The sequence below is a fragment of the Falco rusticolus genome, chromosome 5, assembly GCF_015220075.1.
Source record: "Falco rusticolus isolate bFalRus1 chromosome 5, bFalRus1.pri, whole genome shotgun sequence".
NCBI classification, from domain to species: domain Eukaryota; kingdom Metazoa; phylum Chordata; class Aves; order Falconiformes; family Falconidae; genus Falco; species Falco rusticolus.
In genome coordinates, this window is record NC_051191.1 from 56,435,897 (window position 1) to 56,458,357 (window position 22,461).

The 22,461-nt window shown below is 36.6% G+C and overlaps 1 protein-coding gene across 11 annotated transcripts in view; it reads right to left on the reverse strand.

The window, feature by feature from the left end:
- TNRC6B (trinucleotide repeat containing adaptor 6B) overlaps positions 1-22,461 on the reverse strand; it is a 141,490-nt gene that overhangs the window by 100,376 nt on the left and 18,653 nt on the right. For 9 of the 11 annotated variants that reach the window (XM_037389284.1, XM_037389272.1, XM_037389285.1 and 6 more), the window contains exons 2-3: positions 18,994-19,066; positions 13,970-14,068 (exon numbers count right to left, since the gene is read on the reverse strand). In XM_037389284.1, coding sequence (XP_037245181.1) covers positions 13,970-14,013 — 44 coding nt within the window. In that variant the 5' untranslated portion in view covers positions 14,014-14,068; positions 18,994-19,066. Of the gene's footprint in view, positions 1-1,456; positions 1,536-13,969; positions 14,069-18,993; positions 19,067-22,461 lie in introns of those variants that run through there. The other 2 variants (XM_037389273.1, XM_037389274.1) reach the window with 2 other exon arrangements.

Genomic DNA, 22,461 nt, shown 5'->3' on the forward strand with positions numbered 1-22,461 from the left:
AAGTTTCAAGGGCAAATGCCTCATCTTTCCTGAATGCTGATGTCAGAAAGCACTTTTTCCCAACAAGATTCAACACCTTCATTAGATAGCCTAGCCCATCAAAACTGAACTAAGCATATGAGAAACCAAATATTTTCTCAGGAAAAAAGTTAGATGCTTGTAAGAAAACTTACTATGAAAAGCTATTAATTTTAAACAACCATATTTTGTCTTTTTGTCTTCACCAGTTACAGAAACATACTAATGCAGCTTCATCGGAGAGGGACTATCATTACCTTTTCCCACTCATTCCATAGCTCCTTTTCATAGCTGTGATTTTTATTTTTTTCTTTTCTATTTTATAAAAAAAGGCTGCAACCAGCCACCTGAGTGAACAGGAGATAAAGACTCTTGTAAGATTTTTTTCATTCACGAGCATCTCAAGCACACATGAACTGAAAACTATCAGGCAGACTCTGGTGAGGACCCACCAAGGTCAAAAGCTGCTTTCTGCAGGTTGTGGCAATTTACTTCCAGTGCTTTATGTTACCTGCTAAATTTAATACAACCTATCAGCTTAAGACTGATAAATTTGGTGGTTTGTCACAATTACTGCTTTAACACCAGCGCACCTTCCCAATCACCATCAGCAACAATGCTAGGCTGTTGGCATTTCTTTTGTCTCACTAATATTTGCTTTAAGTAGAATTGCACAATCTAATCCTTAAAATCCAAGCAATTAGTCACTAGTCACTACTGCTAACAGTGGCAGAAGCCCTATAAATGCCAAGCAGTTAGAAGAACTTGTCAGAAATCTCAGAAGCAATTTGAGGTCTAACAGAAATGTAGTAATTACCACAAATGCAAGGAAAGCTGAATCACTTCTCTGCTGGGCTTTATTATGAGCACTTTGGACAAACTGCATTGGGGAAAATTTTACTCATTAGCAACAGATTAATTAAATTTTTAATTTAACTTCTTTTGATAAAATTGAATGCAATTTAGCTGCAAATACTTCAATAATTTTCTTTAGGTAAATTCGTGTTAAGCTAGCATCTCAAAATACACCGAATAGCATAAATTGGCTAGCAAAATTAGTACCAAACTATATTTTTTAGATTAAAACTTAGTTTCACTACACAAATGAAAGCATAAAAAACCCCAACTTAGAAACAGTGATTTAAACTTAAAAGAAAGAAAATAATAGAAAAAACAACTCCTAAAATGAGAAAGCCCAAAGTCTTTTTCTGAACCACATAGAGGAAAGTCTCAGAACCAAGATATGCATGAAAAATTACCTGAATTTTTGGTCTCTTTCAGGATTTTGTTGTAATTGTACAGCACTGTGATGTTACTAAATTTTCATTTGAACCTATTTCTACTTTCCCCCACCCCCCCAACTCAATTTTGACAAAGCAGAGCCCTGGTGTACAAAAAATATCAGCACAAGATGTGAACCATCTCCTACCCGACTCACTATTTTCTTGAAGTTTCTCATCAGCATCTAGATTGAGCATTTCAATGTTAGTATCATCATGCAGTCCTAACTGGTTTTCCTGTTAGTAAAAAGAGAAGTGAAAATTTACTAATGTAATTCTAGTGCTGAGTCACATATCACATTCAGTACTCCCTGCTAATCATTTTGAATACTAACACACTTAAACCACGTATAATTACTTTTTAAAATCTCTAATCTAATACCCATGTTTGTTATATGCTGCCAAATGGTACTTTAATTCCTGACTCAATGAAATGTTACATTAACTGTAACTGCCAACATGTTAGCATATACCATCATGAAAAACGTGCATCATCCTTATAGAACAATAGGACAGATTATCAGTGGCAGCTCAATTAATCATTAAGAATAGAGAAGTTATGTAACTGAATAGGTAAATTATGTTTCACCTAAATAAGCATCAAACCTCCAGCAGTGGTTAAAAGACTAGAAGTTTTGTTTCTGTCTCCAACTGTCACTAATTAATCACCTGCACTTGCAGAAACAACCTATGGCCCATTTTCAATGTAATTTTAAAAATGTTTATGTTATCTAATATTCTGTGAAATACTCAGCAGCTTAAGATTAATTCCCTGCTAAGCTTAAAACAAATATTTTTACAAATATAATGAAAACAACAGTCCCAATTTGGAAATGCTAAAAAGGCCAGAACCCCAGCCACATTTCATACTGTATAGATAGGAAAGTTTACTTAATTAAGAAGTTATTTTAAAATGCATTACTTAGCTGCAAACTAATTCATATAAGCTTGTAGATATATATATGTATACACAAAAAATAATCCATCTGAATCTTGCTCTGAATGCTACTTGAACTACTTAGCTGTTTGCAGCAAGATACTGTTTTGCCAGTAATACCTTCGACCACCAAAGATGCTTCAGTCAGTCAAGTTATGGTATGACAGGATATCTAGAAATGACATTTAAAAGCTTCAACTCTGAAGCTGCCAAGGCAGTTTTAAATAATAGTCATCTCAGACACAAAAATGCATAAAGCATTCTGAATGTAAACAAAAGTGCTCTCCTTTTCCTGTGCCACAGTTGATTATGCACTACATCCATTTCTGTGTTCTGTACATACATAGTATAGATCCCATAAAAATCTGAATTCAGTAAGACACGAGTAATTACCATCTTTCTGTATTATTCTTCAGCTAAAGATCATTAGTATTTCACAAGCTATGAATTGTTGCTGACTTCTGCAACTCTGAAAAAACCTTTCACACTTCCATAAGAAATCTTTTACTTTCCATTTAGGGGAAAAATCTGACCCAAAAGTACTTTTAACCATTCACCCCCCTCCACTATGTTGAACAGCCACTTGTAAGCAGCCCAATGACTCTATTTAGCTAACTCATTTTACAGTTAATTTACTATTTATGGTGCAGACACACATGAACAAGTTGCAGCAGTTTAAACTGACATCTGTAAGTGGCTGGTATTTTGATATACACATTGATAACCACCCTGACAGAGAAGACAAAAAACATCTTAACTGTGCTCTGCCACTTAGATTTGGAAAGCTAGATGATGCATTGCCACAAAACGATAGCAGACACAAACAGCGAAAACAACTTTTAATGGCTCAAGAAAGCAGATGATAATCAGAACTACTAAAAACTACACTTTTGCACTATACAGTCAATCACCTGCACTGACACAAATACTGTTTTCTCCTGTTCGTTAGGAATGACTGAAAAGTGTCACAAACAAGGCACACACAAAGAGGTTCTGAAATTATTATGCCTCAAGAGATCTGACCAGACAGGAAGAAAAAGAACTTTCTTTTCTGTGTTCACAGAAATACATTGTGTGGCTTCTAAACACATAGAAACTACCAGTGGCCCAGAAAGATCCTGAGCAACAAACAGCTGGAGGCTGAGAACAATTCTGTTGTAAGTGTATATATTAATCCTCCATTAAGCCCGTCTTACGCATCCACTTCTCACCACTATCCAAAAACAGCAGAAGGAATACAGGCTATTCACACACACACTGTACAGCTACTTTCCAGTTTCTCCAGTTATCAGAACGTAAATCCAAACTCATTTTAGTCATAAGGGAGCCACTGACAGTGCTGCTTGCTTGTGTAGTTTTTCCAAACTTCTCAAGTTTATTAAAATTGTTAAGATATATGACTGACCAGCAAACTATTAAAACACCCACTCATCTCTGGGGCAGAACCTGGGCTTTTCTTGCTTGCATATACTATTACAACTTGTCCTAAACCAAAAAAACCTTAAATCGCCACAGGAGTAAGTTATTTCTCTAGGAATAACACATGGCAACTCTGTATCTGTTGAAACCCGCCAATATGATTTCAGAGTACTTCTATAACATTTCTTAGCAACCTAATTCCACAAAAGCTTACTTGATCTGTAGACAACTACTACATTCTCCCTTCTTATAATACATTGTCTTGTCTACTACCCAAATGCCTCAGTGAACAAACTTTAAACAAGGGACAGGAAATGTTGACATGCTTTTAGTGTTGCTTTTACCCTCAGGGGAACAGATACTGCACAATACCTTTTTGCAGGGTTCAAGTGTCCTTAGTTGTCCACACACTCTCTTACCTATTGTAATGATGAAGACCATCACTACCATTTTTAGTGTCAAGAATAAATTATAATTAAAAAAAAAGATCTTTTCTACAAACCTCATATCCACTTCTTCCACACCCAATGTAAGAAAAAAAAACTTTGGAGGAACTGAAACAAATTCACACCCATCTAGTTCATAAACTGAAAACAACTGTCCTTGTAGGGTCATGCAAATGCATGAAGTCAGCAAGACCAATGAGTTTTACACCTTTCAATGACTCCCTCAAACTAATCAGACTGCAAACGATTGGGAAGAATAAAGTAAGCTTTTACTGTCCATGGCTCAGATTTCTCCTCGAATACCTATCCCCTCAGTTTGCCAGAAGACAGCAAGATTGAAAACATTTATCAATACTTTCACATCTACAGGATTTTGTTTAAAGTGGCTGATTATATAGAACTCTGCTACATTGACGTGGACCACAACCACTTCCAACAACTTCGTAAAGCCAATACTGAATAAGAGATCAAAAGGCAATATTCTGAAAAGGTAGAAACCCCTCAAATTGTGTGCCAATAGTACACCTGCATGAAAAGAGATACTGTGTAAGCAAAGCCACAAAGCAGTGTGTCCCTGGCTCGCTCTGTCTCCAAAATCATAGTGGGACTATACTATACCAGCTCTCAAATGCAGAACTGCTGTTTTTAGTTTTTTCAACAAATGCTATTTGCTTTTTTGTCTGTTTTGCGAAGTATTATAAACTGTTGTAATCAACTGACGAAGAGATGCTATTGGTTGAGAGAAAAAAACTAACAAGAAAACATTCATGAAAAAGAAAGAATCTTTAAAAGAATGGAAAAGGTGAGTTTAAACTGAATTTTATTTAAGACTCAAGCATTTTTTCCTTTAGAAATCAGATACATACCTGTTCCCTGCAATGACATTCCATGTCATTACATTTCCTTCACATGAACTGTACATATAAAAAGGCTGGATCAAAGGACTGTATGATGACAGCTCTTAGAGATCTCAAAGTCAATTTGGCAGATGATAGTATTTTCCAAGGGAAAGAAAACACAACATTGTATTAACTTTCTCTTTTGTGCTTCAAAAGCACTTCAGGATATTTTGAGATTAGAAAACAAGAGAGTCATCTTTCAGGTTGGTATCTTTATTTTAGCAGTCTTCACTATGGTTAAGCAGGTTTCAGATGAGTAGTCCATTTTGCCTCTGTAGAAAACAGTACACCCAACTAGCAAAATCTTGTGCTTGATGCTGAATTTCTTTTAAAATTGCCAAGCCGCTAAGATATCAACAGCATTTCTTTACAATAATTTAAGTAGCACTGTCTAATTCCATGTTCTTTTTTGCAAAGTCCTCAACAATTTTATCTTGTCTATAACTACTGTTTTATAAAGCCAGTAGACCTTGATAACATACTGTACTGGTTTTAGCTGGAACAGAGCTTAATTTCTACATAGTAGCTAGTATGGGGCTATGTCTTGGATCTGTGCTGAAAATAATGTTGATAACATGTTGATGTTTTAGTTACAGCTGAGCAGTGCTCACACAGTGTCAAGGCCTCTTCTGCTCCTCAGACTGCCCCACCAGCAAGTAGGCTGGGGGTGGACAACAAGCTGGGAGGGGTCACAGCCAGGACAGCTGACCCCAACTGACCAAAGGGATATTCCATACCACATGACATCATGCTTAGGAACAAAACTGAGGGGGGTGTGGGAAGTTGCCAGTGCACTGGGACTGGCTGGGCATTGCTCGGTTGGTGGTAAGCAACTGTTTTGGTTTTACATCACTTGCTTTTTTCTTAGGTTTTATTTTCCTCTCAGTTGGTTTTGTTTGGTTTTTTGGGTTTTTTTTAATATTAAATTTAACTTTTAGATTATTAGAACATTCTCTTTATCTCAATCCACACATTTTCTCACTTTTACCCTTCCAGTTTGCCCCCTCATTTCACTGCAGGGGTGTGGGGGGGAAGTGAGCTGTGTGGTGCTTAGTTGCCAGCTGGGGTTATACCACATACTGTAATTATAGCTCCTTACTACAATGCCTTCAAATTCTGAAATTCAAAGTTATAAAATCACAAGCAGGTTCCCTCCCCCCTCCTCACCAATGAAAGGTCCAACTGTGTAGTGTTTTGTAGGAAAGTGTTATGCGGTTCTTTTGCTGGCCACAGTGATAGAGAGAAAACCTAACCCAAAATTTCTGCTCCCCGACTATGTTAATTTATATTTAAAACAAGAGGAGTATGCCATAACATTTTTACAAGCCTTAATAACATGTCATTAAAGGGGAGGACTTCTTTTAACTTAATATTTAAAGTAATTTCATTCTTTACTGAGAGGTTAATGGATTTTCCTTTTTTTTTTTTTTTTAAGTAATACATAACATGCAAAGATTTTGGTTTTGAAATTACTCTCCTAAGGAGTTGTAACATTTTCAGGCCAGAATAATGAAGCTAGCAGAGCACAATAAAGATGACGGCAGTTTCTGCTGTGAAAAATTGTGTTTGTGCTCAGACCAGTTCTTAAGATTCTCCTGGAAGGTAACAGCTTAAGTTGTCTTGTTAGGCAAAATACATCTCTATTTCTAAGAGAGTTTACAAAATACTGTATACAAAGACTCTAGGAACTTACAGCTGTATGTCAGCATTAGAAAAACTAGCTGCTCCTACAACTCATGTTCCAGAAAAATGATGGAAACATACCCTGTGTATCAGGGAACAGAAGTGTTGGAAACCCATCAGAAGACACCAAAACCAAATAAACTAATACATTCCGAAAACATGGCATGTTATAAAAAAAAAAAAAACCCAACACACACCAACAAATAAAAAACAAACCAAAAACACACACACACATCCGCCCCCTCCATTCCTGGACCCAATGGAGAGGCAACAGCCACATGAGTAACCTGAAACCTACTCTGACTTGTCAGATATTCACAGGAAAGTACATCGAGGTTGAAAGATCACCTCTTCCTAACAAGCCAAAATCTTCACGAGTAGCAGGGACTCATACTGTAGAGAAACCATCACGTCTGAAAGCACCACATACCAGGCCAGTACTAGACTGGAAAACAGCTTTTTGTAATTACAGTGACAAGGCATTTTTTTCATTTTGTTACTGTATAGGCCTTCAGCCTGAATGTTTTAAATTATTTAGTACCGTCTGAATAGAAACCTCATTCTGTATTCCTAAGTAGTATTGTAAGTCCCAGAGATACAGGCGTCAAGCTTTTGGATGCTGTGTTAAGTTTAACTACCCAACTAAGATATTTTTTTTTACTGTATTAATTCTAAATCACACACAATGAAAGCACCAGCCAAACTTCTGCATTATTGTCAGCATCAAGCAACATTCACTATCAAAAACTGAGCATAACTTACCCACAAACACCGTTAGTGGAACACTTGTGATTTTAGGAACGATACCTCCTGACTGGCAACACTCCCTCCTCACACCTTCCTTCTGAATTTTAAGCTTCTATTTATAAATATAAGAGCATGTAACTTAACAGATTAAACACTACTCAGGCAGGCTTATGTTTCTTTATTCTCAACATATATGAAACAAAAGCAAGAGCTTAGACATTCAAGTGTGATATACTTTTTAACCTTTTCATCACATCTGTGTGAATGCTTCAGGGTAACAAAAAAACCAAAAAAAACACCACAAAAAAAATCATAGCCAGTGCCAAGAGAGTTCTGAAGAGTGATATAAACAGAAGGCAAATACTAATTCGCAATTAGACACAGAGGAGGGGCAGGGTGGGAAATTAACCAGGATGAGAACAGGCAGGTAATAACGTAAGGGAGAGATTCATATTGACAAATAAGAACAGAGCAGCAACTTGCAAGGAAATAAAACAAGGATTAACAGGTAACCTCAAGACAGCTTAGTAAATGGCACTGGACAATGAGACTGAACAACATGACAAGCCTCAGTGTTTGTGTCAGTGGTTTTGAAAAAGCCACCAGAGTATGGAAAAGTAGCCTAATTTCTTGACTACCTATTCAGTTCAAAAATTACTTCTATAAACACTAACAAAAAAGTTGAATAAAAATGCATTTATCTAACACCATATAGTACAGAATCTCTTCCCTTTTCCTGAACTTGTTAGGAGTTGAGCATTATTAAAAATCCTGCGCAGCCACACTTTTCATCAAAATTGCGTGTACCTAGACTTTTTACCATACAAAGCATTAAAAGAGCAGAACTAGCTATCTTTCTTCCATTCCCTTCTACAACACTGAATCAAAACCATGATTCACAAATACCCCTCTATAAATTACTTAGGTCAAAGCCCCTCCCTCCCTGCAAATTCATAGGTTTTTACTTTGAAATATGAAGGAACAAGGAGGGGAAGGGGAAATTTTACATTTGACATGAAAATTCTTAATTGCATTTATTTTGAGAAAGAAGTTTGCAACGTAAGCTCAAAAGTCCTGCCAATATTGAAAGAAATCTAAAAATACTTCAAATCAGGCATAAAATTTTAGCTTCCTCCTGCAGTATTTTACAGCAAAGGAACAACTGAGAAATAAAGTGTTGTCTGTGCAGTAATCCTTAACAGATGGATAAAAACAGCTGAAAAGAAACCAGCCACAAACAAGAAGCTCAGTGCTTGTTGGTATTTTCAGAGTACCAAGGCTGTTAGTGGAAAAAAAATAATAATCATTAGTGGGAAATTAACTACCACAAAATATAATTAAAAAATAAAATCATAATCCAAAGAACAGTAGAAGATGTGGGGTTCCAAGTAGATTTCATTTCTTTTCCTTTTTTTTTTTTTTTTTTTTTTTTTAAGGAAGGGAAGAAAAAGGTAGACCCTGGAAAGCCAGAAACCAGACACCCTGTCCCCCAACTATTTTATTAAGTGACAGGATACTTCGTTATATGATATTCACCAACAGATTGTATGGATAAATAGACCCAATATTCCTGTCAAATAAGACTTCTACATCTGCCAAAAATAACTATGTTTTTTAAAACTCTATGCTTATTTGAAAAATCTTACTTCTGTACAGGTTGTTTTCCCTCTTTGTGGCACTAATATTAGATAATTACTGGAATCAAAAGCATACCATTGACAGGTGCCAGCTGTCTTTATCACGTTGATGCCATTTTAACAGAAAGAGTATTTTCTGACAGTCTGACAGCAAGGAAGAAACTGCAAGATCAAACAATGGAACCCATTAAGATGAACCTGGCAACAAAACTACCAGACAGTAAGTTTCTCCGAAAGCAGCCTAAGGAGCAGGGATGTAGAAAGGGGAAAGAGCGTGTGCAAAACCCAGACTTTGCTGAAAAGCAATCCAATGAGTAACAAAAGGATATGCTGCCAAAAAACTAAATGAAAGAACTGTAGAAACGTCCCAAATACACAAAATTAAGAAGAACAAGAGCACAACTCAACTACCACAATATTAAAAAACCCCTTAAAATTACAAAATTAAATAAAAAGGTATGTATTAATAACAGTGGGAGAAATAAACTAAATTAAAGTGAGGACTGAGTCCATCAGTAACTTTGCTTAAGTTTAATTACCAAGAAATTGCTACTGGATTTCTGTCATTCCTTTCAAGAGTGGCAGAGGCAAGCATGAAGGCCAGCTTTTGTATCAGTGCCACCAGGTTGAGGGGAGTCAACCAAGACTATCACTCTTCATGATGCCTGACTGCAGGGATTTTTTATTAATCCTTTTAAAATTTTTTTTAATACCTCATGTAATGTTCAGTAGTTCAAAGCACATAAATATTTAGTCTTAAAAGTGACCTGCTCAGCTCTACATGAGGCACAATTTTTTTTTCTTTTTGAAAAACAGAAAGAAATCTCATTTTTTCTTCAAGGCTTGGTATCTTAGAATACTATACAGTCTAGGATGCAAGAAAATCTGAAACAGTTACAGAACAAAACCAGTTTACAAGGAATAAGGCCTGATATATCATTTTTTTTCCACTGTGTGACGGAGTCTTCATGTATAACTTTTTAGGTTATTTTCAGACTGGCACCATAAGAAAATCAATTCTTGCAGTACCCAGATCTTTATATCCTGACGTTCATGGTGTCTCCATGAAAGATGATTCTGTTGCCATCCCTGACACTCCAGAATACTTCATTCAGATATACCTCTATCTACAATAAATTTGGTTTCTCAGGTTATACTCTTGTGATTCCGGAAGAGAAGCAGCAAGGCTTCTTAGGGGTTAGGACTGCTGACAGCATTAACAAACTGTCTCTTCCCATGCTACTGGGCAAGAACGTAAAAAGCAGAGTGACATCTTTTCTATCAATTAAACTTCCTTTTAAAGGGAAGCCTCTGGAAACAAATATTGATAACTGGTCATGGGATCTGCAGTCTCAGGTAACTGAGGCTACTATTCTAACCACTGCTTTTCCTGCAATATGTATCAACAGGGACCCCTCTGGCTTTCTTGTTTTTCTGGAGTGAGGTCATTAACACTCTGAGATACTGAACTTCATGTGGTAAGCCTTACTTTTTACGAAGATAAATTATGGGCATATCTTTTCATGGCGATGAAGACGGAACACTTTGATATCAATATAACAAAGATATCTCTAGACATTAATGTATTTACATTCTTTCCCTCAAGTTCAATGCATACTTACAGAAAATAAGACAGATCGATTTTCAGCCTGAAATCAGCTTAAGACAGTGTCAGAAGTGACTGTTAGGTGACATTTTGGCAAAGACCCTTCTTGGCAAAATCTAATTCAGCATAAAAGGGAATCGGCTACAGTCTAAAGACAATTTTCCACGTCTGCTTGCTCAAGTGCTTTTCAATTTAAATTCAGATGATCACAGGAACATTCTGCAAGAGGCCCAAAAGTAGGTATCCCCTTTTCTGGCCTCAACAAGAGAGAACTTCTGAACTTTCGGGAAGTACCTACCAGAGCCCTGAGCATCTTGCATTCTGAAAAAGTACCAAGCATAATCACAGTAAGGTCATTTACCCCTCGACAGAAATGCTTCTAGTGCAGCTGATAACAAGGCATTCAAGCGTGTAGGCCTGGGCCTTTGTCTTTTGAACATAAAGAGGTTTTTATCTTACATTTTATGTTATTTTATGTTTGTATCTTAAGATACAAATAGAAAAAGTATAAAAATTAATTCTACAATCTTTTCCTCCTTTTGCAACGATAGCTTTAATACTGCTGTTGAAATTATCTCTTCAGTCTTGTAGGACTTCAAGACAGAATTCTTGCCCACTTCTATTTCATAATTATTCTGAGGCAGCCAATAAAAGATGCTATGAATCACCATAAACAGTAATTTCATTCTTTGTATCATATGTCAAAATCTCTTTTTGGCTAGAAATGAATTATTCAGAACAAACTCTACAAATGGGGCCTTAATCTTAATCTCATATATGATATCATTAAACTTATTGTCACTGAAGTTGCTGGCATTAATCAGCATTACTAATCTCATAAGACCAATGAGCTGCAGACTCAACTTACAATGTTTGAGAAGAGCTTCAAAGGAGATGCTAACATAAAAAGTGTTCAAAGTCCTTCCTGAACATTCATAGGAAATAAAACACTGGAAGATGACAGCTTATTTAGATATCATTTACAGGCTCAAAAAATAATTTCTAGTAAAAGCAAAAGAACAGGTAAATTATAGGACTTTTAAGAACACAGTGTAAACTGAGTGAGGTCCAAAAGGATTGCTGGTACTTAATATGGGTATTAAAAAAATAGAAACAAACTAGAAAAACACAGAAGAAAAGATCCAATGATCTGAACAATAAGCATAAAAATAATTATATTATATTTAACTTTTCTTTACAGATTAGTGTTTTCGAATGAGTAAAAAGGGGAGAAATGAAGGATTCAAATAAAATATTGAATGAATGGTTAGTTATATTAGTGTCTTTGAAGCACAAAACTAACTTCTTCCAGAAAACTCATGTCATCTGCCTGGAGGAATTGGCAGGGGTGGAGGATAAGAAAAAAAAGTCCTGACAAAAGGAAAAAAAATGAACTATATTACTGAAGTCTTAAAAATATTTCTTAGAAAAATGTACCTTTATGAAAATGGCTCATTAGAGCATGCAAACATTTGTAAATTAAGGACACAATTTAATGATATACAATACAGTGGAATATACTTCACTAAATTTTTTTAGAGGACAAATCCTTCCACTGTTATAGCTATAAAGCTCTCCTGAGACCAGGAAAGAGAAGATAATCATTTACAGACTGAAGAAACACTGAAAAATACACTTCTGTGTGTAGTCCTGTACACCACAGGATGCGGAGAAGGACTAAATGTAGTCATAAATCTTTTTTGCTTAATATGATCCTATATAGCTCTCAATTAGTAACACTGAAACCAAATGCACAATTCCAAACCTCCCACATGTCCTAAATGACAATTGTTGCAAAACAATACTGCACACACACTGAGGTACTCAAAGTCTAAAAGATTTGTTTTGAAATTTAAACACACTAAGTTTTTTGAACATCTCATCCTGGAACAGAGATACAATCTTTGCCACTACACCCAGAATTAAGAATACCAAAGAAAAGCATACTTTTCATTGGAGGAAAAGAGTAAGTTTCACAGGACAGTTAATTTAATCTACTTCCTGCCACACAGACAAAACATGAAAGCTCTATATCCATATATATATACACACAGACACCTGTGCATATATACACAAATATGCACACACACACACATAATCCCTCTGTTTGATGAAAACTAAGCACCAGTAACCATGCTAATAAAGTCAGTAATTAATTGCACCATGATGTTTGTATGCACACTTCTATCCCCCACTGAACCTTGTAACTACATTCTTGTCAAGAGATGCATTCAGTACCCTGGATGGCTGCAGGTACATCCACTGACACGTTTTCATTTGTCAGCTCCTAATCTAGTGAGCCTTCCTTCAAAGCTATTTAAAATTAACACAATTCCTAAAGTACATGCCGGACAATTGCCAAATCCTTTCTCTAATAATTAATCACCTCCTAACTTGATGCCTACAGCTTACAAAATGTTTTGTTCTATTAGAACACCTCTCAAAAAAGCTCCAGCTAAGAAACAACAAATTTTAGTTTTAGTCCTCTTTTTTTTTCTTTTTTCACTTTTTCAGCCAGCCTCTTGCACAAAACTACAAGCAAGCTAACAATGATTCATATTTTCATGAAATTTAGGAACCATATTTTAAACAGATGAGCTGCAAAACTACCACTAACTCATTGAGATAGTCAGGACTATATAATAAATTTATAAACCTATTGAAGAATATGATAATCACTATGTCATTATGCAAACCAGATTACTGACTCAATATCTGCATCTTCAGGAAGTAAGCAAAAAGCAGGACACAACCAACATTATATTCAACAGCACACTTTTTAGCCTCTTGTCCCCACAAGGTATGCTGAAAATCAGAGGTACCTTTCAAAGCAACATACTACCCAGTCTCACAACAAGGCACATACTGGCAAGTATAAGGAAACAAGAAGCAGAACACCTTGAACATAGATCAGTCAGTAACCCCCACACACTGACACATGCACCTAAAGGCCCATATGCCTAATTCTTTAGGGCAGGTGAGAGGGTGGGTAGGTAGGACAGAAAGCTTGATAGGCCCTTCCAGTTCTAACAGATGGAATACAATCAAGGTTAGTATTTCTTTACAAGAACTTCCTCTTTCCTTCCTGAGAGTGCCCAAAGACCCATGCTCCAATCCTTAGTAGACAGCAAAAAAGCCTGTCTTTCTAAAGGCTTTTAAAAACTTTACTTTTAAAATATCTCCAGGGTATTAAATATTATTTACTTGCATGCTGCATACCAGCAGCAACGTTCACTCCATGTATCCCCCATTTCAAACAAACAAACTCTTGTTCCTCAAAAACACAGTGGCATTTACCTCACTGACCTTGGGACTGCCTTCCTCCAGTATTTCTCCCTCATCAGTTTGCATGGGAACAGGATCTGTGCAAAGCTCTGCAGAAATGCAAAATACTGCCTAAAAGATAAAAAAGATACATATATATATATTAAAAAGTTATTTTTCTGCCTTTAACAGTGTTATGTAAGATTGTAGCGCACATAAATAACAATTCTAGGCTATGACCTTTAGTGTTCCCATTCTGCACATATTCTCTGAATTTATATTTTTTACACAAACAAGACAGACAACTGTTATTCAGGGTAAGACATAACTCTACTCAAGAGAAAAAAAAACAACTACCAGGAATACACTTTCTTTTTAATCTTAAAATATGTCATTGCAGAGTACTTAATGTATTCATTGTGTTTACTCATTAAAGCTACAGTCAGTAAGGAATAATCACCAGGACCAGTGCTGAGCAATTATTAATTACTAGGAAATAGCTTTTGTGCAAATATAAGCTTCACAGATTCAGCTTACAATATAAAGCTTATTAGTTTGAAAAATTATTAGACTTCCAATAATCCCACAGATTTCTTGTTGTAAAAATTTGTTGCTTGACTTCAGTCTAGAAATAAAGAGTCTAGGCTGTGAAGTCATCCATCTTTAGGTTAACATTTCTAATCTAACCCAGGTCAAAAGCTCCCATTGTTTCCAATATTGAACACTACTTGGTAATATAATTTTAAATTTGTTTGACTGTGTCAGTAAAGTTCCAACTGAACAAAATCTACACCCCAAACTCCATTCTTAGAATTGTGAAGTAACTTATGGCAGAATGCAATAGAGTTAAGGAGACTTTGTTTACAAAGATCAGAATGTCTTCCACTCCAGAGGATAAGCCATCTTTCAGAGGTAATGGATCAAATTAATCAATTTAGGAGATCAAACACACCAGCATAAATTCAGCAGGAATCTGTCACTACGAAAATGCAAGATGTAAGCTCTCAGCAGATCTATAACATTCCGGGTATGTAGAAAGAAAGGGCTCACACTGAGTTAAGAACTTAAAGCCAAGAGCCATTGGCCTTTAACAGCTGTCCCTCTCAAGATGCTGTAACTCTTCAGCTGTACCAGCATTTAAAATCCATTTAAAGTCTCTCCATTCCATTTTTGCACCTCAGCTACAGACCTGATTAACTCTACTGTCATCTTCACAGCAGCAATTCCAAGCATGGAAACTGACAACTTTGGGAGTGCAAATAGTAATGAGGCCAAAAAGAGAAAGCTCAGAATTTGTTCATCTATACGCACCTCCTCAATTTCAAGGTTAAAGCCTGTTCATAATGCAAGGCTGCCTGCACTGCCAATGTCTTCTGTATATCGTACATAGGTAGACAACATCTTTCATGGCTATTAAAGCTGACACAAGGAATGAAGAATATGTTCTACAAACATAAAAGAGCCTGAAGCTACAAACCGTAACATACAATTGATTAAATCTTATAACCCCCAAGCAGTCATGCTCAGTAGCATCATATATTCTCATGCAAAGTATAAGAGCTGTGAAGACTTACAGCATAGTGATTTCCTTATCTGTGGAACAGGGAGTGAGAATAAAGCAGAACTCTCACCCAAACCATCACCAAATATTCTGGCTGCAGCATATAATTAAAAATTGTAGGTATCAAATGGTAAGGATGATTTGTATCATGCTTCTATGCCAAGATGCTCCTACATATAACAAGTATTTCTCCCTGCCAGGCAGTCTTCTATTCGGCAGCAGAGGGGAGGACAGGCCGAGCCGTCCCTGTCCATGGTACTTTCACCACACTGAGTTTCTGAAACCCACTCCAGAGCTGCTGGAGTTGGGAGTTTCTCAGCATGATTCTGCAGTATCAGATTCAAGTAATTGAGAAGCTCCACATATTGTTAGACAGACAGTCTGATGTCTAATGGCTAAAACAGCTTTGGCCAGAAGGATTGCTGTGGCACCAAACTGGCTTCAAATCAGAGAAACAAGCAAGAATCAACTTGAGCTACAGAACCGTTATAAAAGCTTATAAAATAAACCAAGACCAGTCAAATCAGGCCAAGACCACTGCAAGGACAGGCCGCTGTTCATTCAGGGTGCTGAAAAAACTAAAATACGAACCTCTGAAAAACTGCCATGTTTATCTTCTCAGATATCACTCTCTACCAGAGGAATGGAAAGTGGCAATATTGGACACCAATTTTTATATATTACTCTTGGGAGAAGACAAAAAACTATCAACCAGTGCATCTCAAAGAAAAAAGTCAGCAGAACTAGAAAATAAATAAATGGAAAGGCTGTAAGAACAAAGATAAGCAACCTCCCACAGAAGACAGACTAAATGTGCTGGAACTATTGACAGCTCACAGATCAGAGTAGGAAATGGAAAAACAGAGAGAAATCTCTAAAAAAAGCAAATGTCATGGAGAAGGAAAAGAGTTTATTCGCTCTTCATTTGTCCCGTAATTCATGTTTTATCAGCTTTACTGTTCAAAGCAAGTATCATCTATTTCATACAATGCTCAGAGTGAACTCACATGGGACAGCAAGAAGGTGAAAATTTTAAAAGGCCCTATAATATACTGGAAAAAAGTCACAAGGTGAAAAGAAAATCCACCAAAAAATCTTGCAGATGGTGTAGGAAGACCCTAAACCACAGACTGCAAGACGTGTTGCAAGAGGAAGTTTCGCTAAGCACTACCCTTCTATTGTATTTTTTTCCCCACTGCATTTGCTTCTGGCTTCTTTCAGGAGACAAAACATCAGGCAACAAACTATGAGCCTAATTCAATACTATCATTTTTATGTTCCTCCTGCTTATGAGAATCCTTCATTCCCATGGCTACTGGCACAAGTGTGCTGCGTTTCAAGTTTATTTATTGCCAAAAGCAGGCATTTGGGGATTCCCCAAATCCATGGGAAACTACCTTTGTGACAGAGTTTTTTTAGCAGTCATTTACAACTGAGGGTGACTTCTCAGCCAAGGAAGTGCCAGTATGTGAAGAAATAATGTAATTATTCCACGTTGTTGTCACCGCCTCTTCAACTCGCTAGCTTCTAAAGCAGAGGGCTGAAGGTCACACACAGGGTAATTAATTTTGTACACAGACGGTGGACAATCAGAATTTGTACTAGCATCCTATAGGACTGGAAAAAGGCCAAATGCCAAAATATACTTATTTCCAATATTTATGTGATATGCCAGGTTCTCAAGGGATAAAAATACATTAAGTTTACAGACAGTCCCATTTACACATCCAACATCTATCAACTAAATCACTCTTGGAAAAGGTCAAAAGACAATCTTCTTTTTCTGTTCTTGCATATACCCACCAGAACTACTTCAGATGGGGCTGAAATGCCCCAATCTTTTCATTCATCTGGTATTTTGTAGAAAAATTAATCAACTTTTGCTCAAGTGAGGACTCCAAGGAAGGTCCGACAAATAGCAATGCACAGCTATGTCCACATATGATATGGCATGTCTAAAGGTATGAACAATTTTTATTTAATTCTTTATCATACAGTGATGAGAATCTATTCTCAAAGGTAAAAACACTTGCTAATATGAACTGGCTGCAGTTCTTACGCCTACTACAATACTGTCCTATCATAAAACGATACGGCTTTGGGACAATCCAGTCTGATGTTTAATCCTATGTTCTGTCTCTTTCTGCAGAGAAGATGTACACATTTCATTCAGTGATATCAGGATGATAGATGCAGCTACCAGTCATAAATTCAGTGTAAGCAGAACAGTGCAGAGGACCTTATGGATACTATCTCTTCACTTCTGCACTCTAGCACACTCTGACAAATAAAACCTCAGCCAAATTTCCATACATAAAATGCCTGAAAAATCAATACCAGTGGAAAAGGTACTTCCTCCAGGCCTCATTTTCCTCGAGGTAGAAAGGTGCACCATTCAGGAACACACAGTCCTCATTAGCAAGAGAAAGCAGGAAGCCAAATGTCTTCAAATTTGCTGTTCAAACAGGCACCACTACAACTAAACACCTTATCTAACACAAGAGCCTTTCATACAGCAATACTTTGGGTTTTTTCAAATTGCCAGCAGCAATCAAATATGGACTAAAGAGGAAAACTGTTCTTCATTTAATACAGAAGAAAAAAATATTTCAAGTTTCTGAACAGTGCAGCTGCAAGATAAGCACTTATTAATGTAAAACCAATTGTGGTTCCCGTGAATTCCAAATTCTAAATTGGATATGGCCCACTGGAAAACCCCTGAAGGACAGTAAGGCTGTCTGAACTGTCACCATTACAGACAGTAAGCAGAAGTGAAGGTAGGTCCCAAACTCTCTCACAAATGCACAAAGCTGAACAGGCACATGAGCGTTCTGCAAAGATTGTGATCTTGTATACACAGCATACTCAAAACAAAGCAGTCAGAACAAGGCAATACTCTACTGAACTATGCCTTAAATGAGACTGCTTATTTGACACAATTGTATTGATACATGACTGCAGTCATTAGTCCTTATCTAAGTACATAGACAGAAAAGTGTTAATTTTTAGAAGATGGTCTAGCCATATTATATATAATTACTACAGCTTTACATTACATTGAGTTTGTTACGAATGTACAAAACCAACGCAATTATTTAATATACAGAAAAAGAACAGAATATTTTTTGTCACTTTAAATGTGAGTTGAGAGGTACTGAGATGAAAGCAAAAGCATCCAGAAGGTAAACAAAATTTGAATGCAACTTCATTGCTTGCAGGAGCTAATCACTTACCTATTTCAATGACTTCAAAATCTCATCATCAATTATTTAATTTTCAAAGGAAACTAACATACACATAAAGTGTAGCTGACAAAAACAAATTGCATCAGGCAGTTACAGAAAAAACTTTACACCCAAACCCACAGGAAATAGCACACTAGAAAGTATATGAAAACAGCAACATATCCTATAGATGGTTAAGGACTCGTATAGGGTAGGGATCTTCTCACCTCCAACTTTCAAGAACACAATATTGAACTTTGGTTGATTCTTACCTTTGACAGTTTCCAAGGGCTGCCAAAGCCCACAAGGATCCGTCCTGGCTACATTCAGTGCAAAAACGAAACCCTAAAAGGAGTAAAAAAAATAAAAATTGAAAAAAAAATAATGTAAAGGTCAGGCAACTGAGGGCATTAGTAGATAAAAAACATATAAAGACACAAGTCAATTGTATCCAAAGCTCAGCAACCCTTACTCCCAAAACATTTAGAAAAAGCCATATTCATTTTAATAAAATCACATAGGGTAAACAAAAGATTGTAATTGCAAAAGCAGCAATACAGCCCCCTCTTCTTCTCCCTCCTCCTTCCCCATAACTTATGCAGTATTGGGGAGATGAAGGAAAAGAGCTACAGTTCGGGTTAGAGCTAAGGAAGGAAGTACCTTTCTCCTCACTGTTTTCCCACTTAAACAGCCACCCCAGTCTAGAAATTTGTTCTTCAAAGGCAAGAAATTTACATATTGCAAAAAGCATTTATTTGCTGAGCCTTAGGCTCAAGTTTTAGAAATTTAGGTTTTTACAGAATGAATTTGCACCACTGCAGGAAATGCGTCTTTACCTCAGAGAAAATTTTAAAAACAATATTCTTTATCACTTATGCATACTTCTTACTCACCCACCACCACATAACTTAGACCAACAATCAGTTTTGAGGAAGAAAAAAAAAAAAAAAAGAATCCTTATACCGTGACCCACCAAAACATTTAAGAGGTATCTTATACCTGTAATCTGTCGTATTCAGTCTGCTGGCTTACAAGCTTGTTCTGAATCCTCACTAAATACTATAGACACAGGCCTGACACTGAAGTCTAAGAATGTACCTTGCATAGTGCTGCAAAACAGAAACCTCAAACTGCTACTGAACAGGAAATTCCCCTCCCAGGGATTTACTAGGCACTATTAGAGTTTCTGTAAACTTTGCCACTGGAACCACTTGGAAAAAAAACCCAGCTAACATTTCCTCAAAGGTATAACGGCAATACCTCCTAAAATGAATGTCACCATTTAAACTAGGCGTTGCAAATTTTATACGTGCTGAAAATGCTGTTTGTTTGGGAGTAAGTTGCAATTTTCTCCCTATGCACCATCATATTATCCTTTTTACAACAAAGTTTTTTAGCTGTTTAATTATTATGTATAGGTACAAAACTGAAATGCTTGTTTTTCATCCAGAAATGTACATACAAGCCAAAGCACTGTCAAAGCAAACGTGCAACATGCTCAGTCAATCACTGTGAAGTAGTTTTCCAAGTGAAAAATCTATACTAAGTACATCATCACCTTAATATTGTGATATTTTCCTAAAAGTATTAGCAACCTTAGAGTTCATACCTAAATTGAGAATAATATTACCAGGTAAGGCATTCTAAATCATTGTTAGAAACTAAGGCACTGGAGACAGAAGTCTGATAAAACTCAAACTCTTGATTATTTACTACAATAAGTGGATGCATACTCTGAAATGAGTAAGAGGCTGTAACATCTACCACTTCATAATACTTCCTTCCCTGAAAAAAATAAACACTGCTTTCATCTTAGCAAACTAAGTAAAGCAAGCTGCATTTACCTAGCTTCATTAAACAGGAGATTAAGGAAATACTTCTACTATTGAAATCTATTGAAAATTATATGCGGAGCTAAAAGTAACCCATTCTGTTGTCTTTAAGCTTTCAATATTCCCTATTAATTTCCAAAAGAATAGAAAAAAAAAGAAAAATTGATTCCTCAAATAAATGTTAAATTATCATCCACCTGTCTAAAACATCTTAGAAATATCCAGCCATGCCATTTAACACACTATTATTAATCTATGCAGTCAAGCACACAGTACTTTATAGGTGGAATCAAAGGCTGTTGTTGACTTCGCATTTTATCATGCTTTTCTGACTTGTACTTCCATCCAATAAGTGTATCGGCCAAAAAAGCAAGACTAATCAAGTGTCTCTGCAGTTTTTCAAAGCATAGGATCTGAAGTTGGAGAATTGTAAATATTGCACAAGCTGGCCAAAAACCAGCTTTTCCTAGAAAGGGGCTGTTGCAGGCTGGATACTGAAATACCCTAGCATTAGCATCCAGCAAAAGCATCCGAAGTTCCAGCCAAACCACCACATGCTTATGGACCACTAATATCTCCACGGGAAAAGAGAGAACTGCTACTAATTATGCCAATAATCTGTCTTATCTCATTACAGAATCTTATTCATGGAGTATGAATTCCAATCCCTAATTGAAAAAAGCCTCCCATCAGTATGTATCTGACTAGATACAAGACAAGCAAAGACCGATCATCCTCCTCCTATTACTCTGACAAATTTAGACCTATGTTTCTAAAGCAATTTAATTAGCGAAGTCAAAATGGCATGAGTAGAATCCAGTGAAAACAGTTTGGGTTAAAGATACAACTTTACCTGTAGCTGAGTAGGACTGCAAAGATGTTACAGCAAGGAGAATCTCAGCATCTACCAAGGTCAGAACAGAATATAAACATCATGCATACAGTCCTCCCAAGTTAAATCCTCAATGTATCTACTTCTGCCAGCAGCTAGGACTTTAGGATGCATCAATCCACTTGCCTGGAGTGCACTGGAAAAATTTTAGCCAGGAAAGCAGACACAGTTTGATTAGGTAGCCAGAGGGGAGGGAAAAGGAAAAACAAACAACCCACCCACAATTTATGCACCATTCTTCTGACAGAACAAATGGGGAGACCTCTCCCTTCCCTCCAAGAACCATGATAGTTCCTTAACAAGTATTAATCAGCTAATTACAACACTTACTTATTAGTTCAGGCACCCAGGCACACTGAAAGATCAGACTCAGTCTCTATTATCTTGCAATAACAGAAACAATTCATTATACCTACATACTCCTGGCTTACGTTTATTAAGTCCTACCCTGACAGACCAGAACTGTATGCATGTACAGTGTAACCCCTAAAATATTCTGTATATATTTCTAGTACCAATATAGTGAAGTGCAGCAATCTGCTTAGCTGGGTTAGGGGATCTATGAAGCAGCACAAAATCCTGTCCAGGACTCCTAGACTAGCTTTTTTCCTCAAGTACTTTTTAGAGTACTGCACATCTTCCCACATTTGCACACCAAGTTCTTTACTTACAGCAAATACCTCCTTTCTGGTCACCTCACAAACTGCCTCTGTAAGAGCACTAAAATATTCCAGGTGCCCAGAACTGAAAGGAACGGGCTGCCATCATGAAAATGTTTTCCTCAAATTCTCCCCCTCAACCTCCCACCCAAATCTGGAGAAACAGTAAACACAGGTAGCACAGAATTTCCTACTATGAGATACAACAGAACAGTAGGAAGCTCTAAAAATGTAGTCTCTATTCATAACTAGGAGAAAACATGTGGTGAAACTAGTTTCTTGTATTAGAACTAAGATAACACAGACAAGCATGTTTAAGGAAAATGATTAGATAATCCTACAATAACTCCTGAATAT